Source organism: Dromaius novaehollandiae, chromosome 16, assembly GCF_036370855.1.
Source record: "Dromaius novaehollandiae isolate bDroNov1 chromosome 16, bDroNov1.hap1, whole genome shotgun sequence".
NCBI lineage: Eukaryota > Metazoa > Chordata > Aves > Casuariiformes > Dromaiidae > Dromaius > Dromaius novaehollandiae.
The window spans coordinates 21,439,136-21,464,911 of NC_088113.1; the positions used below are offsets into that span (position 1 = coordinate 21,439,136).

Here is a 25,776-nt window from a genome sequence, read left to right on the forward strand (position 1 = left end):
GTAATAAAAACCCCATTTCGGGCGGCCGCCTTCCCCACGCCGCCGGCCAGCGTGCCCCCCCGGGGCCGTGCGGGGGCCGGGCTGCCACCAGCGTCGTCCCCCCCGCGCGGTCCTGCCGCTGGCCCCTCTGCCCCCGCCGGCCCCGGAGCAGCCCGTCCCATGCAGCAGCACTGCGATGAATTGCCCCTGCAGCCCGGCCCCGCGCGGCTCTTTTTCTTCTCGTCTCCATCGCGCGGCAGCCGGCTCCACGGTGCGGATCAAAGCGGGCGACGCACCGGCTGCACCCGGGGCCCAGCTTTCATCTGCGCCGGCACCCGGGCGCCCGGCCGAGCCGGGCCGGCTGGGAGGGAGCCGCGTGGCAAACCGGCGCTTTCGGGTTTTCATCTTCCCCGTTTCCAGCTCCCGGCTGTCTGCGGGTGCAAAGCTCGTAGGGGGCCGCAGCTGGCATCGCATGGGAGGGAGCAGGCGCAGCCCTACCCACGCTGCAAACAACGCAGAAACCGCTGCACCGGAGCGAACGCCAGCGACGACACCTCCCTTCCGAGCAGCCCCACGGCTGGGGCGTCACCGGGCTCCGGCTGCTGCTTCATCGTTCACGGGTGTGGAGGGTGCCGGGGGCCGCTGCCCCCCCGTTCCCACGGGGTCTGCTGCACCTCGTACCTCCCGCGCCTGCACGCAGCGCTCGCCCACAGCCCGCACCGGGCTCGTTAATTAGCAAATTAATAAGATGATATCAGCGCCGGCTGACTCTGTTTGCTCAGTGTCCCCCCGGCCCCACGCAGCCGGTGTGACCGCGTCCCGCCTGGGCGATGCTCCGGAGGCACCGTGCAGCGGGGCAGGCGGGGGCTGCCGCCCCCCCGGGACGCCCTGCTCCCACCGCCCCGCCGTACGGGAAAGGCGCGGAGGGAAGGGGAGCCCCGCGGAGCCGCCGCCAGCCCGGCTCTGCCGCGGAGCCACGGCACGGAGAGAGCGAGGCGGGAGCTTGCCAAAGCCAGGCGTCCTGGCACCTTTATTGCAGGCAGCAGGGGCGGCGGGTGGCCCCGCTGCAGCCCCAGCCCCGGGGCGGCCCGCGGCCACCGCGGCTTCCTCGGCGTCACTCCTTGGCCCTCGCTGCGGGAGGAACGAGAGGCCGTGAGCAGGCAGAGCCGGCACAGCCGTCCCCCCGCTCTGCTGCACGTCGGGCTGGAAACCGCTCCGCGCCCGGGAAAGGAGCCGTTGCTGCAACCCCTCAACCAACGGCCTCAACCGCCCGCGGCTCTGCTCGGAAACGGTGTCACAACCGCGGCTGCCCACACCGCGCCGGCCCGCAACCGCCGCCGGGGCCACCCCGGGAGCCCGAGCCGACGTCCCCGCTGGGCCGCTCCTACCTGGGCGCCCGCAGGTGCGCCGGCACTCCTGCTCGCTGGCGAAGCGGTTCTCGTTGCCGGTGCAGCCCTTGTAGATGAAGCGCTCGCAGCGGCGCGTGGCCGCGTTGTAGAAGTAGCTGGGGATGTGGGCCAGGCAGGTGCCGGGCACCTTGGGCAGGCGGCACACCTGGGCGGCTGCGGGGCCGGCTGCGCTGAGCCCCCGCCGCTCCGGCCCCTGCTGCGCGGCCCCCGCTCGTCCCCCGGCGCTGTGCAGACCTGCCCCGCCGCCCCCGGCCCTGGCCTCCCCGCAGCCCCGTGGCCTGGCCCCCGCCTCGGCCAGTGCAGCCCGGCACAGCCCAGTCCAACCCAGTGCAGCTCCCACCTCTGCCACTCCAACCCAGCCCAGCCCCTGCCTCCGCCAGCACAGCCCAGTCCGGCCCAGTCCAACCCAGTGCAGCCCCTGCCTCCACCAGTGCAGCCCAGTCCAACCCAGACCAGCCCCTGCCTCTGCCAGTATAGCCCAGTCCAACCCAGTCCCACCCAGTGCAGCCCCTGCCTCCATCAGGGCAGCTCAGGGCAGCCCAGTCCAACCCAGTGCATCCCAGTCCAGCCCCTGCCTCCACCAGTGCAGCCCAGTCCAACCCAGACCAGACCAGTCCAGCCCCTGCCTCCACCAGTCCAGCCCAGTCCAACCCAGTGCAGCCCAGTGCAGCCCCTGCCTCTGCCAGTACAGCCCAGTCTAGCCCATTCCCACCCAGTGCAGCCCAGTGCAGCCCCTGCCTCCATCAGTGCAGCCCAGTGCAGCCCAGTCCAACCCAGTGCAGCCCAGTCCCGCCCGGCGCAGCCCAGTCCCGCCCGGCGCGGGGGCTGCTCGCACCGCTCTTGCGGCAGGCCTGCTGGCACTCGCGGCGGCTGGGGAAGTTGTTGCGGTTGCCGCCGCAGCCGCTGTAGATGAAGGCCTGGCACGCCTTGGCCAGCGGGTTGTAGAAGTAGCGGCGCAGGTGCCCGCGGCACGGCCCCCGCACCGGGCGCAGGGAGCAGACGCCGTCCGAGGAGGAGGAGGAGGAGGAGGAGGGGGCTGGGGGGAGCCGGGGGGAGCGGGAGGGCGTCGCGCGCTCCCCGCCGGCCCGCAGCCCCCACACCGGCGTCAGGCAGCCGAGGCCGCAGCCCGTGAAGCAGCACTTCTTGCCGGGGGGGCACTGGGTGTCGTCGGTGCAGGCGTTGGTGCAGGGCGCGAAGGTGTGCAGCACCCTCCTCTTGGGGCAGACGCCCGGCCTGGCTGCGGCGGCAGAGCAGAGGGCTCGCGCCGGGGGTGCCTCTGCCGGCCCCCAGCTTCCCCCCACGCGCCACGCGGCTGCTGCTCGGCTGCACGCGCTGCACCACGCGCCCTGACGCCTGTGCAATGCCACGCGCCCCGACGCCTGTGCAGCGCCGTGCACCCTGCCACCCACACCACGCCACGCGCCCCGACGCCTGTGCAGCGCCGTGCACCCTGCCACCCACACCACGCCACGCGCCCCGACGCCTGTGCAGCGCCGTGCACCCTGCCACCCACACCACGCCACGCGCCCCGACGCCTGTGCAGCGCCGTGCACCCTGCCACCCACACCACGCCACGCGCCCCGACGCCTGTGCAGCGCCGTGCACCCTGCCACCCACACCACGCCACGCGCCCCGACGCCTGTGCAGCGCCGTGCACCCTGCCACCCATACCACACCACGCCACGCGCCCTGACGCCTGTGCAGCGCCGTGCACCCTGCCACCCACACCACGCCACGCGCCCTGACGCCTGTGCAGCGCCGTGCACCCTGCCACCCACACCACGCCACGCGCCCTGACGCCTGTGCAGCGCCGTGCACCCTGCCACCCACACCATGCCACGCGCCCTGACGCCTGTGCAGCGCCGTGCACCCTGCCACCCATACCATGCCACGCGCCCTGACGCCTGTGCAGCGCCGTGCACCCTGCCACCCATACCACACCACGCCACGCGCCCTGACGCCTGTGCAGCGCCGTGCACCCTGCCACCCACACCATGCCACGCGCCCTGACGCCTGTGCAGCGCCGTGCACCCTGCCACCCATACCACACCACGCCACGCGCCCTGACGCCTGTGCAGCGCTGTGCACCCCAACGCCCACACCACACCACGTGCCCTGATGCCGGTGCAGCGCCGTGCACCCCGACGCCCACACCACGCCACACACCCTGACGCCTGTGCGGCGCTGTGCACCGCAACGCCTGTGCAGCACCGTGCACCCCAACGCCCACACCACACCATGCGCCCTGACGCCTGTGCAGCGCCGTGCACCCTGCCACCCACACCACACCACGCGCCCTGACGCCTGTGCAGCACCGTGCGCCCCGAGGCCCCGCTGCCCCCAGGCCAGACCCCGCACCCGGTGCCGCAGCGCTTTGCGGGGGGCACCGTCGCCGCCCGCCCCCCCCCGCGCCGCTACCTTTCACGGGCTGCACGCAGTGCACGTGGCAGCCCATGCTGCAGCACTTGGCGTTGCCGGAGCAGTCGCTGTCGCTGCCGCAGCGCACCAGGCAGATGGTCATCACGCCGGGCGGCAGCTGCGGGCAGAAGCCCGGCTTCTCTGCGGGCGGCAGAGCGGGGTCAGGGCCGCGGGCCGGGGCTCACCGCGGCGTGGGGCAGCGCGGGGCTGGGCGCCCGGAGCCCTCACCTCCGGGGGGGAGCAGGCACTGCCGCCCGCAGCCGTCGGAGCAGCAGCGGGCGCTGCCCGGGCAGTCGCCGTCGGAGGAGCAGTAGGCAGCGCAGGGGCCGGCGCCGATCCGCGCGGGCGGGGGGCACTCGCCGAGCTTCCCTGCGGGGGGGCAGCGTCAGGTCCCCCGCGCCCGGCCCGGCCCCCCGCCCGCACCACCGCGGCGGCCCGGCGGGACGGGGCTCACCGGCGAGGGAGAGCGCGGCCGGCGGCTGGCACTCGCCGCGGGGGGCCAGGGGGGCCAGGAGGCCCAGCAGCAGCAGCAGCACGCCCGGCTCCATGGCGCTGCCCGGAGCGCCGGCACCTGCCCCGGCCCCTTATATAGCGCGGAGCCGGCGCCGGGCCGCGGCCCTTTCACAATGCCCCGCTCAGGTTTCCGCCCCTCCCCGGCGAGCGGGGCCGGCGCTGCGGCCGGGGCCCCGGGAGGCCGCGCTCAGGCGGCTCCCCGCGTGCGGGAGCGGGGCCGGGCCCCCCCGCCTGCCCCCGGACCCCCCCGGCCCCCCCGGCCCCGGCGCTGCCCGCGAGCCCGGCCGGGGCGGCAGCGGGCAGGGCAGAGCCCCGACGGGGCTCCCGCGCCGCGGAGACGGGCGCGGCGGAGCAACAGCCTCCTCTGCTGGCTGCTGCCGGCGCCGGAGCGGGACGGAGATGGGCCGGGAGCGCCGCCCGCCGCCGCCAGCCCCGGGCTCCGGCCTCCGCGCCAAGGCCGGGCCCGTCGGGGCCTCGCCGGAGGCAGCGGCAGACCCGCGTCCGGCTCTGCCGGGGGAACCGAGCCCAGCGGCCCCGGCCCGGCTCGGGGCTGGAGCGCCCACGGCCGCGGCGCGGGGAGGACGCTGCCCGGCTGCACCGCACGGCGTGCCGGGGTCCAACGCCTAAAACGCACCCACTGACGGTGACTGCGCCCGCGGCGCGCGGCGGCTGGGGCTCAGCGTCAACCCAACGCAAGCGACGGCCCCAGCGCGGCCGTGTGGCGTGCCGGCCGGCGAGGCCGCGGAGGCAAAACCCAAGGCAGCGGGCGGGTCGCCGCTGGCAGCCGCCCGGGAAGCTCCTCCGTGACCATCCCAGCGGCGCTGGCGACACGTCGCATTCCCGCAGCCCGGCTGCCCCCGTGCAGCCGCCCGCCAGCCGAGCCCTTCGCTATCCCGCAGGCACAGGGAGTTTCCAAACGCCACGGTGCAACGCCCCGGGAGGAGCATCCCACCTGCCCCCCCCCCGGCAGCGGGGGCGAGGAGGGAGCCCGGGTGCCGGCACACGGAGCAGCCCCTCGCCAGGCACAGGGCCGTCCCTGCCTGCCGGGTCCAGCCCCGCACGCGCAGGGCACCGGGCTGCTTTACAGACCCTGTTTTTCTTGCTGGAGGTTCCCTTTGCTTCGGGCCCGCGGTTTCTCTAGCAATGAGCTCGCAGGCTGCGTGGAGCGCGGGTGACGCAGACAGGAATTTCCCAGCAGGGAAATACGATCGGCAAGCTGTAAAACTGCGGATGAGGCGGAAAGATCACGTCGGCCTCGGCACAGTTCCAGGGCCTGCGCGGGGAGCGGTCGCCAGCGTCCGTCCCTTCCTGCACGCCTGGGCCCTGGCCAAGGTGGCTCTCGCCGTCCCCAGCTCTGCGCCTCTCCCCGCAGCAGCGCCGGCTCTCCGGGGACGGGCTCCTTCCCAGCGCCCAGCGCCCTGCCGCAGCCCCGCTGCTCCGGCAGCACCGCAGCCCCCGCCGCCCCGGGCAGCCCGAGCCCCTGCGCCTCGCCCGCCGGACGTGCCGCGCCGCCCTTTCCTCCGTTCCGCCCGAGCGCTCGTGCACCGGCGCACGGCGAGCAGCCGCTCCCCGGTCACGCGCCCTGCCGGACCCCTGACCTGTGCCACCGCCACCGCGGCGCTCCCGGCCCCGGCAGCCCCGGCACTCGCCCCGGGCACGCGGGAGCTGCCCTGAACCGGGGCAGCACCATGCACCAGCCGCCCTGCACCGGGGCAGCACTGTGCACCCTCGCCAGCCTCGCACCCAGCAGCCTGGGCCCCCCAGTCCAGGGGCCGGGCGGAGGCAGCACACGCCGCAGGCCGGCTGCACCCCCAGTGCACCACTCGCCCCTGGTGTCCAGCACCACCTCCGCCCCGGTGAGCCAGGACCCCCAGGAGCAGCTCCCGCGCTGCCGGGGCCTGGGGACCCTGGTGGGCTGCGTCCCGGCACCTCCGGCTGCCCTGGCGGGGCCAGCACGGGTGCCAAGGGGCTCGATGCCGCCTCGTCCCCATGTGCCGGCGGGAGCAGCCGCAGGACGCTGGATTGCCAGCGCAGCTCAGCAGCCAGGACGGCGGCGTGGGCACACGGCCGTGGGGGTCTGGACCGCACAGCCCGCCTGCCCCGCGCCTCCCGGCTCCTCTCGCCTCCCTACTCACGCCTGTCCTGGGCGCTGGCCCCGCCGGAGCCCCCAGCCGCCACCGGGGCCGTGGCCCCGCTCGCCCGCCGCCAGCCTACGTGATGGCACCGCAGCCTCTCGCCCGGCCCCGCCGAGGAATGGCCCCGCGCAGCGGGTGCTGCGCCGGGCGCGTTGCACAAGCTCCCCGCCCGCCGCCCCAGGCGCCCTCGCCCCGGGCTCCAGCCCCTTCCCCGGCCCCGGGGCAGCCGCTGCCACGCCGCATCCTGCTTGCCCCGGGGCGGGTGGCTGCTGGGTGGCTCCCGGCCCCCCCGGCTGCCTGCACCGAGCTCCGCGATTTCTCAGGCAACAGCACGTCGTGGGGCCGCGGCCGCCCGGGGCAGGGCTGCGAGCCGCCGTGCTGCGCCGGGCGCCCCGAGGCCGGGTGTGCGGTGGCCCCTCCCCGCATGCCCCGGCCCCGCGGCATATAAACGCGGCCGCCGCGCCGCGCCGGCAGTCCCGCATCCTCCGGCAGCGCCATGAGGACCGCAGGCGTGCTGCTGGTGGGCATCCTCGCCCTGTGCGCGCCGCCGGCCGCAGGGGCCTCCGAGGACGAGGGTGAGCGCCACGGGGCTGCCGGGGGTCCCGGCGCGGGGCCGACGGCCGGGCCGGCGGATCAGACCCACCCCAGCCCCGCAGAGCCCCCGGTGCACCCGGCGGCACCAGGGCGAGGGTCCCCCGGGCACCTGCGAGGCTCCCCGTCCTGCCGGAGCCCGGGACGGGATGGGGCACAGCCGCCACGGCGGGTGCACGAGTCCAGCCGGGGAGGGGACGCCGAGGGCGGTGGCATGAGGACAGCGCGAGGGGCCCTGGGTGCCACCGGTGGCCGCAGGGCGAGCGCGGGAGGAGGCGGCAGCAGCACCGGGCGGTGGCGGAGCCCGGAGGGAGCCCTGCGGTGTTGGTGCCCCCCGGGGCAGGCTGTGCCGGAGGCAGGGGCGGCACGGACAGGCCCCAGGGAGCTCGGAGCCCTCTGCCAGGGTCGGGCCATGCATGCGCTCACCACCCCCACGAGCGGAGCCCCACGCGTCCCAGAGGAAGGGACATGCCCCCGTCTCGCCCCGTCTCTTCCCTCCATCCCTTAGCGCCGGCAGACAGGGAGGGCAGTTAGCACCGCCGTGCCGTGCCGTGCCGTGCCGTGCTGCACCATGCCGTACTGTGCCGTACCGTGCCGTGCTGCACCATGCTGTGCTGCACCATGCTGTGTTGCACCGTGCCGTACCGTACTGTGCCGTACCGTGCCGTGCTGCACCATGCTGTGCTGCACCATGCTGTGTTGCACCGTGCCGTACCGTACTGTGCCGTACCGTGCTGTGCTGCACCATGCTGTGCCGCGCCGTGCTGCATCATGCCATACCGCACCACGCTGTGCTGTGCCGTGCTGCACCGTGCCGTGCCATGCCGTGCCGTGCTGCACCGTGTCGTGCCGCAGTCCTGGGGGCCCTGGGCGGCCGTGCCGGGGCGGGGGCCGCTCACCTGGCCCAGCCTGCCGGGTTGGGAGCAGCCGGCGGTGCACAGCTCCCTTTTAATCATTCACCGCCCTCCCTCCGCGGGCCGGGGAGACGTGACCTCCAGCACCTTCCCTGCCGCCTGCAAAGCGGCACAGTCGCCCGCAGGGCCTGGGTGCAGCGAGTGCGACCGGGCTCTGCCGGCCGAGGGCCCTGCGACGCTGGGCTCCGGCGGGGAGCAGCCGCCTCCCGGGTGCGAGCTCCCAGGGCCGCGTCCCCAGCCGGGAGCCTCCCGTGGGATGCTGGGCCACAGGGCTGGGGGGCCGCAGCATCCCGAACGCTGTGCGCAGGGCCGGGAGCCAGAGCATTCCTGTTTGCCGGCACACGGTGCTGACTGCGTGGGCAGGAGCCCGGCGCGGCGGCCGGCACGCTCAGCCCCTCTCCGGCTGCTCCCGCCGGCTGCGGGCGGCTTTGGCTGGAAGGAGCACAGAGCAGCCAGTCACGCAGGGGCAAGGTACAACCTCGGGGCAAAGGCGCCGGGCACCTCACCCAGGTGCAGACCCTGCAGCTCCCCGGCCCCGGCCGCCGCCGCGCTTCGCCCTGCCGCAAGCCCGGCCCCGGCTCCCTCCCGCCGCGGCGCCAGCGCCTCCGGCGCGGTTTGCTGCTGGCGTCCGTAGGAGCGCGGCCGCGCAGCCCCGTCTCGCGCACAGCTGGCAGCCGGGAAACCCTGCGCTCCGGGACCGCGAGCCAAGGGAGCGATAAGGGCAATTACCGGAGCAGCCAAGTGAGCAGAATGATAAACCTCAAAGGCAAGCGCTGCTGGCAGCCCCGCCGCAGAGGCAGCCGCCCGATAACGGCGGGCACCGGAGCCGGCCCGCACCCGGCGCGGGACGGGGCCACGGGGTGGGCAGTGCCGCCCGGCCGGGGAGCGGGCTGCGGGCCCGGGGCTGCGGGTCCCCGGCACGGTGCCACTGGGCAGCGCTCGCTCCGCGGCGCGACTGGCACCCGCATCCCGCCCGGCCCCGGAGCCAGGAGCCCCCAGGCTTCAGCAGGGCACAGGGGATGGGTAGCTGGCACTGCGCCGCTGCTGTCCCCGCCGTGGCCAGGATGGAAATGCAGAGCCGTCCTCGGTGTCTGCGCCAGCTCCAGCATCAACACCTGCACCGGGGAGGGCACCGCAGGCAATTGCAAACAGTTACTGATTACCCGCGCTCCGCACCTTGCTGCGCTGGGCTTAAGTCACCCGGAAGCAGACACCGGCAGAGGCGGCAAAGCCTCATGATGGGGAGCAGGGCCGGGCCCCGCGGGGTCTGCAAAGCTCCAGCCTGGCACCTCCACCGGAGTGGGGACGCGGCTGCTCCCCGGCTGCCCGCCCCAGCTGCCCGCCCCGGGGACAAGGGTGCAGCGCCGGGGTGGGTGCGCGCCCCACCAGGATGCTCCAGGGATGCTCCAGGGATGCTCCGGGGATGCTCCGGGGATGCTCCGCCACCGGCACACCGCCGAGCATGGGAGCCGTGGTCCCAGGGGCTCCCCACGCCACCCTGGGTGCCATCAGGAATTCAAGCCGCCGCCGATAGCACCCGCAGATGCCACGAGAACTGGCGGAGCGGCAAACACTGATGAGCGCAGGGCAGCTGCCCGGGGTGATTTGCATCACCTGCTTAGCTGGGACTGTGCAAACAAAGCCCGGCTCGGCGCTGCCAAGTGCCACCAGGCACCCAGGCATGCCGGAGGCCGGCACGGGTGCCGCGGCGCAGCGAATCCCAGAGAGCAGTGTGGCAAGGGGCCCGGGGTCGGGCGGCCGCCCGCGATGCCCTGGAGCGCCCGATTGCGGCTCGCCTGCGGGAAGGGCGGCCGAGGCCCCGCCGATGGCAGCATCGCTGGGCCGGGCGCTGCCGCAGGCGGAGGGCTCCCGCGCGCGAGCGGCCTTTGGCTGCCGTTCCTGCCGGGCAGGTTTTCTGCGTAGACGCCTGGGCTGCTCGAGGCTCCCCCTTCCTGGTCGGCAGCCAGCAGCGAGCAGATACCTGATACTCGGGGATTGTGCAACGGCGCGAGGGGGGAGCCTGGCCCTGCCGGTTCCCTGCGAGCCACCCGGAAGGCAGTCCCCTCCCGCCCCGGCCCCACCTGGGGAAGAGCTTAAAGCCCAGCCGGGGTGGCCCGCGCGCAGACGGCGCCCCTGCACCATGCTCCCGGCCAGCAGCGCGCTCGTCCTCGTGGGGCTCCTGGCGCTCTGGGCCGAGCTGCCGCCGGCATCTGCCCAGAATGACACCAGTGAGTACGAACGCGGGGCCTCGCCCCAGCCCCAGCCCCGGCCCAGCTGCCACCATCAGCCCGGCCAGGGCTGCAGCACAGCGCTGGGAGCCCCGTAGCATCCCACACACAGCCCTGGGCTCTGCAGCATCCCCACACCCAGCCCCAGGGCTGCAGGAAGCATCGCCCACTCGCCAGGCTTGCATCAGCCCGGCCAGGGCTGCAGCTGGGCCCTGGGAGCCCCCTGCCCATGCCAGCACCCCAGGACCCCGCAGCATCCCTGCACCCAGCCCTGGGGCTCTGCAGCATCCCTGCACCCAGCCCTGGGGCTCTGCAGCATCCCTGCGCCCAGCCCTGGGGCCCTGCAGCATCCTTGCGCCCAGCCCTGGGACCCCGCAGCATCCCTGCGCCCAGCCCCAGGACCCCGCAGCATCCCTGCACCCAGCCCTGGGGCCCTGCAGCATCCCTGCGCCCAACCCTGGGGCTTCACAGCACCCTGCACCCAGCCCCAGGACCCCGCAGCACCCCTGCACCCAGCCCCGGGACCCCGCAGCATCCCTGCACCCAGCCCCGGGACCCCGCAGCACCGCTGCACCCAGCCCTGGGACCCCGCAGCATCCCTGCACCCAGCCCTGGGACCCCGCAGCATCCCTGCGCCCAGCCCTGGGACCCCGCAGCATCCCTGCGCCCAGCCCCGGGACCCCGCAGCACCCCTGCACCCAGCCCTGGGGCTTCACAGCACCCTGCACCCAGCCCTGGGACCCCGCAGCATCCCTGCACCCAGCCCTGGGACCCCGCAGCATCCCTGCACCCAGCCCTGGGGCTTCACAGCACCCTGCACCCAGCCCTGGGACCCCGCAGCATCCCTGCACCCAGCCCCGGGACCCTGCAGCATCCCTGCACCCAGCCCTGGGGCTTCACAGCACCCTGCACCCAGCCCTGGGACCCCGCAGCATCCCTGCGCCCAACCCTGGGGCTGGGGGGAGCGTCGCCCTCCCACCCACCCACCCATCGTGCCCTCCCAGGGGCCGGCGGCCGCGACGGCCCCGGCTCCCCCCACACCCCCCGCCTTTGCGTTTCAGCGAAAGCCGGCGTGTGCCCCGACGCGGCGGCGGCGGAGGCCAACTGCACGCTGGGCTGCCAGGCCGACAGCGACTGCGAGAGCAGCCGCAAGTGCTGCCCGGCCGCCTGCGGCAGGGCCTGCCAGGACCCCGACGGTAACGTCCCTCCCGCTGCGGCCCCGCTGCCCCGGCCGGGCGCTCCGCGGGTGACGCCGGCCTGCAGGGGCGGCCCGGGGCTCCCAGGGCTCACGGGGGCCGGTGTGGCCCCGGGGTCCTGGGTGCGCGTGGCACGGCCGGCTCCTCCGTGCCCGGGCGCCGGGCAGCGTGGTTACCCAAGCCTCGCCGTGCAGTACCGAGCCAAGCGCCGCCGCGGCGTCGGTGTGCTGTTCCCGCGGGGCTGCCGCCCGGCACGGTGCAGCCTGTCCGTGCACTTGCCGTGTGCTGCTGCTCCCCACGATAGGCATTTCTGCAAACTTTGCTGAGTTTTGGTGCTGCCCGGGCAGAGCCGGCGGCCCCGGACGGCTCCGCGGCCACGCGTGGGGCTGCGCTTGGCGCTGGCACCGTGCTGCTCCCTACCCTGCGCTCGGCAAGAGCCTGCCGCCTCCGCGGGCTCCCTGCTGCTCCGCCTGCACCGGGACGTCGGCCCCGCGGTGCCGGGCCGGGCCGTGCTCGCCACACCGGCGCTCCGGGAGAGGCGACCGGGCAGGACCCGGCTCCCCGCGGCGAGCACGCGGCTGCACGGCAGCTCCAGGCTCCCCGTCGCCCACGCAAGGACGGAGCGCGCCCAGCCGTGGCACCGCGAGGGCGGCCGGCAGAGCCAAGCTGGGGCGCGGGGCCGGGCGAGCCGGGTCTCACGCCGCGTCCCTTCGCCTTGCAGAGAAGCCGGGCACCTGCCCGCCGGTGAAGCCGGGGATCCCCATGCTGGGGCTCTGCGTGAACCAGTGCAAGACGGACTCCAACTGCTCCGGGGCCCTGAAGTGCTGCCGCAACGGCTGCGGCAAGGACTCCTGCATCACCCCGCTCCAGTGAGGTCAGACGGCCCCGCGGAGCCGCCGGCGGCCCGGGACCCCCGCGCCGTGCCGCTCACGGCCCTGCCGCGCTCTCCCCCCTCCGCAGGCACCGCCGGCGCCGGGGAGTCGCTGCCGCCGCGCTCGCCCAGCCGGGCCCCGGCCCGCACCCCGCTCGGAGCCGCGGCACCCTGCCCCGGCGCTCGCCGCAGCCCCGCGCTCTCGCCAATAAAGCAGCCTCTCCCCGCAGCTCTCGTGCCGCGTCTCCCTCGCCACCCGCCGCGCGCCCGGCCGGGCCCCCCCTGCACCGCAGGACCCCGGCGCTGCCGCAGCTGGTGGAGCTGCTCCCCGCTCCGCAACGGCCCGGGGACGGGGACAGGGATGCGGACGGGGTGCAATTGCACGAGCATCTCCCCCCCCCACCAATGCGCTGCCTGCCCGGGGCCGCGTGGTCCCCGCATGGGAGCCCACGGCGCGGTGAAGCCCCACGCGCCGCATCCCCGGCATCGCCCAAGGCAGGACGCCCTGCCGCCAGCTCCCTGCCGAGCCCTCCTACGGCCCCCCGGGACCCAGCCCCCCCCGCACCCGCCGGGCCCCCCCAACACGTGCCACCCGCGCGGTGTGGGGAGCCGGGGCTGCCGCGGGCCGCCGGTGACCCGGAAAGGGCCGCGCTGCGGAGGGCGCTCGCGACGGGCCCCGTGCCCGGCGCTGCCCGGCAGCCTCCCCCGGCGCAGATTGTTCGTGCCGGCGCTCCCACGGTGCCGGGCCGTGGGAACCAGCCGTGCGGCCGGACCCCCCCGCCCCGGCAGGGTTTATATCGCCGGCGGCCGGCGCAGCGCGGCACAGCACAGCACGGCACGGCACGGCACTGCTCGGCTCGGCTCGGCTCGGCTCGGCTCGGCTCGGCTCCCAGCAGCACCATGCCCGGCGGGCGCGCGATCCTCCTGCTGCTCCTGGCCCTGCCGCCCCCCGCGACGGCCCAGCCGCAGGGCGCTGGGGGCCGGGGCGCTGCCCCCGCAGCCACCCCCCCGCCGCCGCTGCCACGCCGGGCCCCCCACGGGCGCTGGCCCCCCGCCGCCACCGCGGTGCCGGGCAAGGCGGGCGAGTGCCCGGCGGGGAGCAGGGGGCTGCCGCGGCCCCCCCGGCTCTACTGCCTCTCCGACCACAGCTGCCCCGGCGCCGAGAAGTGCTGCGACACCGGGCAGAGCAGGAGCTGCCTCCTCCCCGCCGCAGGTACCGCCGGCGGCACGCGGGGTGCGGCCGGGTCCGGTGCTGGCACCGGCCGCGGGTGCAGCGAGCGTCTCCCTTGCAGCGAGCCCGGGCTACTGCCCCGCCGCGGGCAGCGCCGGCGCGGACGCCTGCGGGACGAGCTGCCGCAACGACACCGCCTGCGGCCCCGGGCAGAAGTGCTGCGGCCTCGGCTGCTGCCCCCGCTGCGTGCCAGCGCAGCCAGGTACCGCCGCCGGCATCGTGCGCCGCTGCGGGGCCCCGCGCGGCCTGGTGCACGGTGCATCCTGCGGCGCCGGGCGGGCAGCCCCCAACGCGCTCCCCTTGCAGCCAAGCCCGGCGTCTGCCCGAGGCGGCGAGCCCCGCGGAGCGGCACCGCCTGCGCCAACCGCTGCGACGACGACCGCGGCTGCCCCGGCGCCCACAAGTGCTGCTTCTCCGGCTGCGGCCTGGCGTGCACCCCCCCGTCCGCAGGTACGGCCCCGCGGCGCTCCCCTCCCTCCCCGGCGCGTGCCCGGCCGCCCCGGCCCCGGCGGCGGTGCCCGGCAGAGCGTGCCGGCGGTGGCGGCTCGCCAGCCCCAGCGAGCGCAGCACCGCGCCGCGGGGCCGGGGCCGTGACCGCGACCGTGACGCCGGCGGCGGCTGTGCCGCAGCGAAGCCCGGCGCCTGCCCCGCGGTGCTGCGCGGCTCCCTGGGACCCTGCGCCGAGCTGTGCCACACCGACGGCGACTGCCCCGGCGCCGCCAAGTGCTGCCCCACCGGCTGCGGCCGCACCTGCAAGCCGCCCACCGAGGGTAAAGGCGGCCGTGCCCCCTCCCGCGCCGGGGCTGTGCACCGGAGCTGCCCGCCGCCACCGGGACGCCGGTGCCCGGGTGAGAGGCTCGGCGCCGCCGCGGCACGGCAGCTCCGCGTGCCAGCCCTCACCGCCGGCCCTCTCTCCGCATGTGCCAGCGCGGCCCGGGCTCTGCCCCGGTGTCACCGCCGCCTCCGCCACCGCCCCGGCCGGGGGGTGCCCGGCGCTGTGCTGGGAGGACCGGGACTGCCCCCCCGGGCAGAAGTGCTGCCTGCTGGAGTGCGGTCGCGCCTGCGTCGCCCCGCGCCGCGGTAGGGCCCGACCGGCACCGGCACCGCACTGGGCCTGGGCGCCCCTGCTCCCGCCCGCGGGACGGGAACGGCCTTCCTCTGCTGACCTCCTCCTCCTCCTCCGCAGGCTCAGCCTAGCCCTGCCCGGGGAGGGCTGCACCGGGAGCCGACCTGGCCCGGCCTCGCGCGCCCGCAGCGGCCCCCAGCCGAGCCCCCCCGGCCGTGCGCAGCCCCCGCCGGCACCGTGCTCCCGGCAGCCTGGGGGCTGGGGGGGACCGTCCCGCCCGTGCACCGCCCCGGGGGCCCCGCTCTGCTTAGAAGCACCAAAATAAATAAAGCAGCATGTGGCAACGTCGCCGTTTGGGGTCGGCGTGTCTGCGACTCGCCCCGGGGGTCCAGCCCCGGCACTGGCTGCACCGCAGCCCCTCCACGCTGCACGGGTGCCCAGCAGCGGCTCCCACGGCTTCGGGTGGCTCCCACGGCTCCCACGGCTCCTGTGCCTCCCGTGGCTCCGGGTGGCTCCTGCAGCTCCTGCGACTCCCATGGCTCTGGGAGTCAGGGCTGGGAGATGCTCCCGTCCCCGTCCCCGTGCCGGCGCCGAGTGCGGTCGTGCCGTCGGCTGGTTGCAGGGATGCGGCACTGGGCTGTCCCGGCCAGGAGCACCAGAAACCAGTTCCCTGGGATTCCTCGCACCGGGAAGGTCCGGCTGCATCCCGGGTGTGAAAATCTGCCCGGGGTGAAGTCGCGGGTGGGGGCAGCCGGGGCGCCAGCCTGGGGCGAGGGGAGCACCGGGGCCGCGGCGGGCACTGCTCCCTGCCCCCGGCCGCCCGGGGTCCCCCGCCGGGCACGGCTGCTCCACCCCGGCCCCCCTGGCCCCCCCCGCGCCCCGGCCCCGCGGTCGCCCTGACCCGCGCGGCCCCGCGGCGATAAGCGGCCTGAGTGGCAGGGCGCCCGCAGCTTCTGGGAACCGTCCCTCCTCCGCCGCTCCTGCCCCGCCGGCCGGCGCGAGCGGCACCGGGGGCCGGGCCGGCGCCCCGCAACCCCCCCAGTGCTTTTAAAGCCAGGTCCAGCTCGGCCCCGGGCGCGCACAGGCATCGCCGGCGGCACCATGGCGCCGGGGGGCTGCTTCCTCCTGGGGCTCCTCATCCTCGCGGCAGAGCTGGGCGCCGCGGCGGAGGGCAGCGGTGAGTAGCCGGCGGGTGATGCCGGGTGCAGGCGGCCCCTTGCGCCCGACACCCCGGGACCCGCTACGCGCCCGGGCCAGGCAGCCGAGCTGCGTGTCTGCGTGTCTGCGTGTCTGCGTGTCCACATGTCCGTGTGTCCGTGTCCCTGCGCTCCCCCTTGCAGCCCCGCGCGGGGACGGGCATCGCGTGCACACGCAGCCACGGGGGCGGCTCACCCGCCGCAGCCCCCTCTGCCGCGCCGGCACAGCGGCGGTTTCGGTTCTTTGTTTTCCCCGAGCAGCTGCTGTTTGCGGCGAAACCTCCCGCGGTGCCTCTGTTTGCAGCCCAAACAGGCGGCGCTGCCGGCAGCCGGCCAGGGACGCTCGCGGATGCCACCGCTGCCCCCGCGTCCCCGGCTCGGCGGGCAGGAGCCAGGCGCGGAGACGAGCCCGTGCCGAGGCGGGGGGATCCCCGGGTGCCCGGCAGCAGCACGAGGTGCCCGCGGGAGGCGGCGGGCGGTGAGGATGCGCCGCCAGTGCGGGATGCTCGGGGACCGCTGCCGCCCCGCTCGCCCCGACCCGCTGCCGGCTGCAACGGGCACCCGGGGCAGGGCTCCGCCTCTGCTCTGCCCCTCTGCCAGCGGCGCCCTGCCAGGGTCCTGCCGGCCCCCGCCGCCCTGCCAGGCTCCCGGCCATGCCGCCATCCCCGCTCCGGCTGTGCTGTCGCAACCGGGCGGCCGTGACCCGCAGGCGAGGCCGGTCAGCCCGACCCCGGCCCCGCTCCAGCCCCGCTCCGGCCCCCGGCACGTGCCGCCCGCTCACGCTGCCCCTCCGCAGCCCGCGCCGGTGCCTGCCCCCCGCCAGCAGCGCGGCCCGGCCTCGCGCCCTGCGCCGACGCCTGCGCCGACGACCGGGGGTGCCCGGAGGAGCAGAAATGCTGCTTTACCGGCTGCGGCCTCGGCTGCGTGACACCGCGGGGAAACAGCAGTGGTGACTTTCCACCCCCTGAGGACGTGGACTGGAGCCTGAGTCATGCGGAGCCGAGTGACCTGGGTGACGGGGCAGAGGGACCTGCCGCGGGGGCGGGACAGGCTGCAGGAAGGGTGCACGGGGCAGGGAAGGGGTGCACGGGGCAGGAAGGGGTGCACGGGGCAGGGAAGGGGTGCACGGAGCGGGAAGGGGTGCACGGGGCAGGAAGGGGTGCACAGGGCAGGGAAGGGGTGCATGGGGCAGGGAAGGGGTGCAGGCAGCAGGGAAGGGGTGCACGGGGCAGGAAGGGGTGCACGGGGCAGGGAAGGGGTGCACGGAGCGGGAAGGGGTGCACTGGGCAGGAAGGGGTGCACGGGGCAGGAAGGGTTGCACGGAGCAGGAAGGGGTGCACGGGGCAGGGAAGGGGTGCACGGAGCAGGAAGGGTGCATGTGGCAGGAAGGGGTGCATGGGGCAGGAAGGGGTGCACAGGGCAGGGAAGGGGTGCACGGAGCAGGAAGGGGTGCACGGGGCAGGAAGGGGTGCACAGGGCAGGGAAGGGGTGCACAGGGCAGGGAAGGGGTGCACGGGGCGGGAAGGGGTGCATGGGGCAGGAAGGGGGCAGGCAAGGCAGGCCAGGAGCAGCGTGGTGGGTCCCCCACGGCAGCGGAGCCCCCCCGCCGCTGGCACCGCTCACCGCCCGTCCCCGCCGCAGGGAAGCCCCAGAAGCCGGGCAGCTGCCCGCGGGACTTCACGCGCTGCCTCCGGCCGGAGCCCCCGCTCTGCGCCAACGACTCCGGCTGCCCTGGCTGGCAAAAGTGCTGCCACCGCGAGTGCCGGCTCCGCTGCACGCCGCCGGCCGAAGGTACGGCAGCGCCCGGCACGGCCCCGCCGCGGCACGGTCCCCACTGCAGCACGGTCCCCAGCGTCCGCCATGGCACGGTCGCCAGTGCAGCGTGGTCCCCACTGTGGCACAGTCCCCCAGCACCCACCGCAGCCCCGATCGGCTCTGGTGCACGAGCCGGCCCCGGGTGTCCCAGGCCCAGGCAGGCAGGGGCCGGCGGAGCTTTCCCGGCGCTGCCCTGGGGACACCGGCCGCGCAGCCGCCTCACCGCTTGCCCCGGCCACTCGGTGTTGCAGAGAAGCCCGGCGTCTGCCCCGCGGCCATCCCGGAGGGGCTCTTTTATCCCTGCTCCTTCCAGTGCCTGGAGGACAAGGATTGCCTGGGAAATAAGAAGTGCTGCCTGCTCGGCTGCGGCCCTGCCTGCCTGGTGCCGGTGCAGGGTAAGGTCTGCCCGGGGCGCAGCCGGGGCGGCAGGGAGCTTCGCGCAGCCCGTGCGTCCCCGCGGGCGGCTGCACGGGGCTCTCTGTGCTGCAGATCCCTGCGGGCTGCCGGCGCCGATGGGGCGCTGCGCCGGCTACGTGCGCCGCTTCTTCTACAACGGCACCGCGGGCGAGTGCCAGGCGTTCCTCTACGGCGGCTGCGGCGGAAACCCCAACAACTTCGCGAGCCGGGCGGCGTGTCTGCGCGCCTGCACCGGCCGCGGTGAGGGGCTGAGCACAGCGGCCGCCCCGGCGGGCTGCATCCCCCGGCCCCGCGGGGCCCGCGGGCGAGCACCGGCTCTGCTCCGCAGGCGACCCCGGCGAGTGCCGAGACGACGGCGACTGCCCCGACGCGCAGAGATGCTGCAACGGCAGCTGCGGCCCCCCGTGCCAGCCCGCGGGCCCGGCCGGTGAGCGGTGCCACGTGGGGACGGGTCCGTGCTGCCCGCAGATGGCACGCAGCCCCGCCGCGACCCCCCCCCCCGGGCAGCGCCGCTCCCTGCCGAGCCTGTGTCTGGACACGTGCACGGCGCTGCTCGGACACGTGCACGGCGCTGCTCGGACACAGCACAGGGGCTGCCTGGGGACCAGCACCGCTGGGTGCCTGCTTGGGCCGGTGGCACGCACAGGGCCGGGCTGGGGAGCGGCACAGCGCGGCTGCGGCGGGGGCTGGTGCAGGGAGGGGAGGCAGCGAGGTCCAGGGGACGGCGGGGCCGCGGTGGGGACGGCGAGGCCACCCTGCCACGATGCCACCCTGCTGCATCCCCCCTCCACCCGGCAGCACCCACCACCCAGGCCCCGCTCCGCACTGCGGGGGAGGCCAGCCCGGCCCCTGCCACCGCGGAGCCGCAGCACCGGGAGCCGCACCACCGGCGGCGATGCCACCGCGACCGGGACTGTCCCCAGGGCGAGGCGTGCTGCCAGCACCGGTGCAGCCGCGAGTGCCACGCGCACCACCGAGGTGAGGGGAGGCTGGGGAGGGCCCCAGTGCGGCAGGGGCCGGTGCTCTGCGGAGCGGCACAGCCCGGCCCCGCTGCCCATCCCGCCGTGCCGTGCAGAGGGAGCCGCCGCGGCGCCCGCCTCCCCGGAGCCGCACCACCGGCCACGGTGCCATCACGACCGGGACTGTCCCCAGGGCGAGGCGTGCTGCCGGCACCGGTGCAGCCGCGAGTGCCACGCGCACCACCGAGGTGAGGGGGGGCCGGGGAGGGCCCCGAGCGGGAGAAACGCCCCGGGCACATGCAGCCCCCGAGCGCCCCGGCGTCGAGCTGCGCCGGGACCCCGGGTGCATGGCACAGGCACCGGCCCAGCCCCGCTGATGCCCGCGTTGCAGAGCGGCACCCGCGGAAGAGCTGCCGCAGTGACGGGGACTGCCCGGGCACCGAGACGTGCTGCGGGCACCGCTGCAGCCCCCACTGCCACACCGGGACGGAGGGTAAGTGCCGCTGGACGGGGACCGAAGCCTCGCCGAGTCCTCACTGCCCCTCACCTGTCCTGCCCCTCTGGGCTGCTCGCAGGGGTCCCAGCGGCCGCGCCGGTCTGGCGCGGGGGGCCGAGCTGCCGGAGCGACGGGGACTGCCGCGGAGGGGAGCTGTGCTGCGGCGCCCGGTGCGCCCGGGAGTGCAGCCTGCGGAGCCAAGGTGGGGACGCGCCGCGAGCCCAAGCCCTGCCGAGTGCCTGGGGCCGGGGCCGGGTGCCTCTGCCGCCCGCAGCCCTGCCTGCACCCTCGGCGGTCCCACAGCCACGCTGCGCCGCGTCCCCGCAGGGAAGCCGGGCTTCTGCCCCGCCAGCCCCGGGCTCTACTCCAGCTACGACTGCCAGGGCCGGTGCCGGGGGGACGGCGACTGCCCCGGCGAGCAGAAGTGCTGCCTGCGCGGCTGCGACTACGTCTGCCTGCCCCCGTCCCGAGGTAGGACCCCAGACCCGGCGTGTGCCCCCCCAGCGGGACCCGTGTCCCGGGCTCGTCTCGCCGGGGCGGCGCAGGGGAAACGCGGCAGGTCCGGCGGGAGCTGCCCCCGGCACCGGGAGCTGCAGGCTCGGGGCAGGGACACCGGCCGCCCCCAACCTCTGCCGCTGCCTCCAGAGAAGCCGGGAATCTGCCCACTGAGCGAGGAGATCGTCTCCATCGCGCCCTCGTGCAGGTCCTCGTGTGCCGAAGACCGGCAGTGCCCGGGCGACGAGAAGTGCTGCGATAGCAGGTGTGGCCACATGTGCTTGGCCCCCGAGCGAGGTAACGGCACAGTCGGCGACCCGGGGCTGGCCGTGCACAGGCGGCCGGGCACACCATGCTGCAAGCAGCCAGGCACACCGTGCACAGGCAGCCATGCGTGCCGGTGCATCCGCGGGCAGGACGCGGGGAGGTGCCGCAGCTCGGGGCCGGGACGCAGCACCGGGGCTGCAGCCCCGCAGCGGGAGGGCGGGGGCCACGGCAGCCCCGGGGGGAGACACTCGCCCCTGCCCCCTTTCAGACAAACCCGGCGAGTGCCCCAAGGTGAGGCCGCGGCGGACGTCTGAGCCGTGCACGGAGGAGGATGCCTGCGTGCACGACCGGGACTGCGCCAGGCAGGAGAAGTGCTGCTTCGCCGGCTGCGCCATGCGCTGCGTCCGCCCCGCCAGAGGTAAGGGAGAGCCCGGGCGGCCGGGCCACGTTCCCCCCCCCGGCACGGCACAGGGGACCCCGCGCTCCCGCCGCGCCCTCTCCCCTGCAGAGCACCCCGGGACGTGTCCCCCGGCGCCGCCGTGCCGGGACCCCGCCGGCAGGCAGGGCAACCAGTGCCTGGACGACGGCATCTGCCCGCGGGACGAGAAGTGCTGCGACACGGGCTGCAGCTGGCAGTGCGTGGCCGTGCCCGGAGGTAGGGCAGCGCCGGGGCGGGGTGACACCCTGCGAGGTGGCTCGGCCACCCCGTCACCCCGTCACCCCGTCACCGCGCCCTGCAGAAAGCCAGGACCGGGCTGCTGGGCGGTGCACGGACGAGTGCAGCGCCGACACGCAGTGTCCCCGGGGACAGCGGTGTGCCAGCAGCGGCTGCGGCCGCGTCTGCATGGACGTCCCCGGAGGTGAGGGCCGTGGGGACCCCGGGGCCACGGGACGCCCGGCGCCGCAGTGCCCCGCAGCCGGTGCTCTGCCTTGCAGGGGGGGTGGGCGCCTGTCCCGTCCCCAGGGACCGCGGGACCTGCTTGGACCTGTGCAGCTTCGACGAGGAGTGTCCCTGGGGCCAGAAGTGCTGCAGCAACGGCTGCGGCCACGTGTGCACGCCGGCCTCCCTCGGAGGTGAGCCCCGCGCGCCGGGACGCGGAGCCCCGACCGGGCCGAGCCCGGAGCTTCCTCCGCACGGAGCCGGCAGGAGCATCACAGCCACCGCTCGGCCCTGGAGCCGGGTGCCGGAGCTGCGGAGGCTGCCTGGGCACGACGCGGTCCCGTCCCCCCCGGCTCCTGCCACCCCCCAGGCCTCCCCATTCCCACGTAAGTGACGAGCACGAGCGGCCTCAGCTCGGAGCAGCCGCGTGACTTTCCTCTCCCGCCCGCAGAGAGCGACGCTGCTGCCGTGCCGCAGCGCAGTGCCGGGCAGTGCGGGGAGGAGTGCAGCGCTGACACACAGTGTCCCCGGGGACAGCGGTGCGCCAGGACCGGCTGCGGTCGCGTCTGCGTGGACGTCCCCGGAGGTGAGCCATGGCTCTGGTCCCTGCCGTCCCCAGGGCCGTGGACGCCCGGCACGGCAGGGCTGCACCGGGACACGCCGCGGTGCCCCGCAGCCGGTGCTCTGCCTTGCAGGGGGGGCGGGCGCCTGCCCCGTCCCCGGGGGCCGCGGGACCTGCTTGGACCTGTGCAGCTCCGACGAGGAGTGTCCCTGGGGCCAGAAGTGCTGCAGCAACGGCTGCGGCCGCGTGTGCACGCCGGTGCCGGGCGGTAAGGCAGCGCGCGGAGCCCCGGCGATGCCAACACCTCAACTGAGCCCAGCTGGGGCCCGACCTTCGCGGCTGCCCGCAGCCCCATGGCCATGGAGGGAGCTGCCGGTCCTCCCACGCCGCAGCCCCCGGGATCCCTAACGCACATCCCCATTTCCAGATGCTGCGTGACAGGAGAGCGGCACCTCCACGCCGGGAAGCCGCCGTTGCCGGGGGGGTGCTGGCCGGTCCCGGTGCCGAGCCGGCCCGTCCCCTCCCGCAGCTGGCAGCAATAAAGCGAGCGTGCGCCCGTCTCCCACCACCTCCGTCTCTGCAGAGCTGGGCGGCCCCACAGGAGCCCGGGACGGCCCCAGCGCCCCGGAGCAGCACAGCCCGCACGGAGGGGCGGGATGGGACCGGCCCCGGTGCAGCCGGCCCCGGGGCTCGGCCCAGCCAGGGGAAAGCCAGAGCCCAGACGGGCTCCTCAGCCAGAGCCCAGCCAGGAGGGGGGCAGCGGGGGGCTGGTGCCCATCAGCGGGGGACTTTCCCTCGGCTGCAAACAGGGGCTCGGTCCGACGTGCCTCTCCCTGAGCCCTGGCTCCAGGCTGCCCCTCGCCGAGTGCTGAACGGAGCCGCAGCGGCTCAGCCCCGAGCGCCCACGCTGCAGTCGGCACTGGGATCGCAGCCACGGGGCCAGCGCTGCGCCCAATGCCGGGCGGGCGCAGACCCTCCTCACCAGCCCAGGGCTCAGATCGGGACCAGGGACTGTCCCCTGCGCTGGGGTTGGGGCTCTTTCCCTGCCATTAGCTTGCGTTGGGCCCGGCCAGGTCACGGCTGCGGCTCGGGGCAGAGCCGGGTGGGCTGGAAACCGACCCAGACGCAAGCGGGAGCTGCGCCCTGGGCAGCGGGGTCCGAAACCCACAGCTGCGGCGCAGGGACCGTCACGGCCAGGCTGCACCCGCACCGCCCGGCCCCGGCGGCTCCGGCAGGGACACGCGGCCCCGGCGGGCCGGGCCTGCCCGCTGCTGTCCTGCTCGGGCAGAAAGGACAAGACCCAGCCAGACCTGCTCATCAACCCACCGGTCCTTGTATTGGCAGCTTGGAAGCCCACGGAGAGGCCTGGGCTTCTCCGAGCAGGGCACCAGGGAGCCGGCGGGGGCAGCCGGGCTGGCCGCGCTCCCATCACGTCGCACCACGGCCGCGAGCCTCCCCGGCGAGCCACAGCCCCCAGCGTGGCTGCCCCACGGCGAAGGGCACCTGCCCGGCGCGGCGAGCCCGGGGCCCCGCGGGGCTGGATGCCTGCGAGAGCAGGGGGTGCCTGGGGGGTGCACGGGGATGCGCCCAGGGGATGCGTGGGGACGCACCCGGGGGGCACCCGGGGACGCGGGCTGGCCCAGCCGGGGCTCCCGGGCACCTGGAACAAAGTCACGGGGAGCAGCCGCGGGGCTGGGCCGAGCGCCGGCTCTGCGGGACCGGCCCCCCCACGCCGCAGGGCCCGGGGATGCCACGGGCCCTCCGCAGCCGGCGCCTCCGGGGCCGACCCGCCAGGTCCCCGCCGGCGCACGGCTAGTTACCGACGTGCGAGCAGGCCTGGGAACACTCGCCCTCGGTCTCGAAGTTGTTCCTGTTGCCGCCGCAGCCGCCGTAGATGAACTCCTCGCACCGCCGGCTGGACGCGTTGTAGAAGAAGCGGACGAAGAGGGCCTTGCAGTTCCCGCACACCGAGGGCAGGTAGCAGAAGTCTGCGGAGCGCGGAGGGGCTGAGACGGGCCGCAGACGCGGGGGGACAGGGGTACCCCTCGCCGCACGCACCAGCGAGCCCTGCCCAGTCGCTCCGCACGCCACCGGCTCTGTGCCACCAGCCCGGGACCCGCGTCCCCAGGGAGCTGCCCCAGGACGGTGGCACACAAGGACGGCGCAGCCCTGCGGGGGCTGCAGCCAGAGCACAGGGACCCCCAGGGACCCCGACCCCCGGGCTGGGTTTCCCCGTCCCGGGCCGGGCGCCAGCCCTCCCCGCGCCCGGCACGCCGGCAGCACCGCGGCCCCGCCGAGCCCTCACCGAGCACCGGCTCCTGGCAGGTGTAGCCGCACTTGCCGGGGCAGCACTTGGTGGCACCGGGGCAGCCGGCGTCGCCGGTGCAGCGGGAGCACGAGGCGTGCTGGCGGCAGGCATGGCAGTCCTCGTCCGGCGCGACGGCCGCCTCCGCGACGGCGGAGCAGTACCCGGCCTTCTCTGCGGGACGCGGCGGCTCAGGCGCGGGGCCGGGGCCGGGGCTCCCCGCGGGGTGGGGGGACCCGGCCGGGCGCCCCCCGCACTCACGCACTCACCCGTCCCGTTCCCCGGCCCGTGCCCCGGCCCCGGCCCCGCTGCCCCCGCCGCACCGGCCCGTGCGGGCAGGGGGAGCAGGGCCGCGAGCAGCGGGAGGAGGAGGAGGAGGAGGAGGAAGGCGCGCGGCTCCATGGTGCCCGGTCTGGGCCCCCGGTGCGGCGGGCCGGGATTTAAGGCGCGCCGGCGGGGCGGAGGGAGCGGGCTGGGTCCTGCCGTGCGGCGCCGAGCCGCGCCCCGGCGGGGCCTGGCCCCCCGCGGCCACCGGGAGGAGCCGGCCGCGGCATCCCGGCCGGCCGCGGCGCTCGGGAGCCGGGGGGACCGGTAGGACGGGAAGGCGCCGGGCCCTCGGGCGCTCCGGGCTCTGCACGGGGCTCGGCGCGGCTCTGCACGGGGCTCGGCTCCGCACGGCGACAGCGGGGGCTGCGGGGCCGCGCGGTTCCCCCCCCCCCGCACCGCCCCCCGGCGCCGCGCAGCCCCGGACCGCGCTCCCGGGCCGCGTCCTCCCGCGCGGCTCCCCGCGGCTCGCAGCGCCCGTCCCGGCCGGGACCTGCGGCGCCGGCGCCGGGTGCTGCCCGTCGGGTGCCGGCGCACGTGGGTGGGCGTGGGGCGAAACCCGCCCAAAAGGAGGGAGAAGCAGATTAAGCTGCTCCCATTCCACGCCAGTAATTGTCAGCGTAATTAGTGCCGCAATTACCGTCCCGAGGGGGGAGCGGAGGGAGGGGAAAGCTCCGCGGGGAGAGGCCGGGAACGCTGGGCCGCGGCCGGCGTTCGCGGGGAGCCGCCCGGGCAGGCCCGCAGCCCCCTCCGCCCCGGCGGCTTTCCTCCCGGACCCCCGAGGGCAGCGACCCCCTGCAGCATCCCCGGCGCGGGGCCGGGGGAAGCGGGGAGCGCGGAAGGGGCCGAGGCCGGTCCCGGCGCTCCAGGGCCCGTCGCAGCCAAGAGACGGCAGTGTCGGCCCCGAGCCGGGTCAGCGACCTGCGGGGCCAGGCAGCACGGGCGCAGACCCCGCGGAGGACGGGGCCGGACCCCCTGCCCGTGCGGGTGGCGGAGGGGAGGCTGGCACGACGGCACGGCGGTCCCGGGGCCGGTGGCTCTGCGGCCGCCCTCCCTCGTCCCCCACCGCCCTGAGTGTCCAGGAAATTCCCCCATCGGACGGAAACTCCCGGTCCTGCTCCGAGCTGAAGGCAAGGTCATCGAGCCGAAATCCACCGGGCTGCGTTTCCCCCGCTGTCTCTCCACGGCATCTCATATACCCGGGTGGTTACTGTAACCGGTTAAATCGTATTCCAGAAGAGTTCCTATTTTCCCCGCGCGGATGATAAGGCCGTGGCCAAACAGGACGGACGCTGCGAGGAATGCGAGCCGGGCGCCGGTGCCGGGCGTGTAGGGCAGGGAGCACCACGGAGCAGGGTTTTTCTCCAGGAAGGCCAAAGTTGACATTGCACGCAGAAGAAAACCACACAGCAAGGAAGCCGGGTGCAGGTAAAACCCCTTGTCCTGCCCCGGCGCGGTGCCACGTCCAGCTCGCAGGACGGGGGACGTGTGCGGCGTGAGTCACCTGCG

At 76.0% G+C, this 25,776-nt stretch overlaps 4 protein-coding genes across 5 annotated transcripts; 3 read left to right on the plus strand and 1 right to left on the minus strand.

Moving 5' to 3' along the window:
* Positions 1–982: 982 nt before the first annotated feature.
* On the minus strand, positions 983–24,568 carry LOC112987288 (actinia tenebrosa protease inhibitors-like). The gene is made up of 8 exons (XM_064521742.1): positions 24,213–24,568; positions 23,944–24,117; positions 23,459–23,626; positions 4,035–4,175; positions 3,807–3,947; positions 2,224–2,625; positions 1,368–1,541; positions 983–1,110 (listed from the first exon to the last, which is right to left on the minus strand). The coding sequence occupies exons 1-8, from the start codon at positions 24,343–24,345 to the stop codon at positions 1,094–1,096; spliced, it is 1,350 nt and encodes a 449-aa protein (XP_064377812.1). The 5' UTR covers positions 24,346–24,568; the 3' UTR covers positions 983–1,093.
* LOC112987251 (WAP four-disulfide core domain protein 2) lies at positions 10,015–12,483 on the plus strand. Its single transcript, XM_064521743.1, has 4 exons — positions 10,015–10,187; positions 11,249–11,383; positions 12,105–12,257; positions 12,344–12,483. Exons 1-3 carry the CDS (start codon positions 10,100–10,102, stop codon positions 12,254–12,256), a joined length of 375 nt encoding a protein of 124 aa, XP_064377813.1. The 5' UTR covers positions 10,015–10,099; the 3' UTR covers position 12,257; positions 12,344–12,483.
* On the plus strand, positions 12,579–14,899 carry WFDC3 (WAP four-disulfide core domain 3). The gene is made up of 6 exons (XM_064521741.1): positions 12,579–13,467; positions 13,547–13,687; positions 13,792–13,935; positions 14,115–14,255; positions 14,413–14,565; positions 14,672–14,899. Exons 1-6 carry the CDS (start codon positions 12,660–12,662, stop codon positions 14,680–14,682), a joined length of 1,398 nt encoding a protein of 465 aa, XP_064377811.1. The 5' UTR covers positions 12,579–12,659; the 3' UTR covers positions 14,683–14,899.
* LOC112994572 (multiple epidermal growth factor-like domains protein 6) lies at positions 15,553–22,202 on the plus strand. 2 transcript variants are annotated; one of them, XM_064521740.1, is made up of 19 exons: positions 15,553–15,728; positions 16,544–16,759; positions 17,389–17,538; positions 17,814–17,957; positions 18,052–18,219; positions 18,308–18,406; positions 18,778–18,957; positions 19,055–19,186; positions 19,330–19,431; positions 19,514–19,636; positions 19,762–19,905; positions 20,080–20,226; positions 20,465–20,614; positions 20,705–20,851; positions 20,937–21,056; positions 21,133–21,270; positions 21,528–21,662; positions 21,772–21,906; positions 22,066–22,202. In XM_064521740.1, exons 1-19 carry the CDS (start codon positions 15,653–15,655, stop codon positions 22,074–22,076), a joined length of 2,517 nt encoding a protein of 838 aa, XP_064377810.1. In that variant the 5' UTR covers positions 15,553–15,652; the 3' UTR covers positions 22,077–22,202. The 2 variants fall into 2 exon arrangements, with proteins under 2 accessions (XP_064377810.1, XP_064377809.1); XM_064521739.1 differs by having other exon boundaries at positions 21,772–22,195.
* Positions 24,569–25,776: the final 1,208 nt, after the last annotated feature.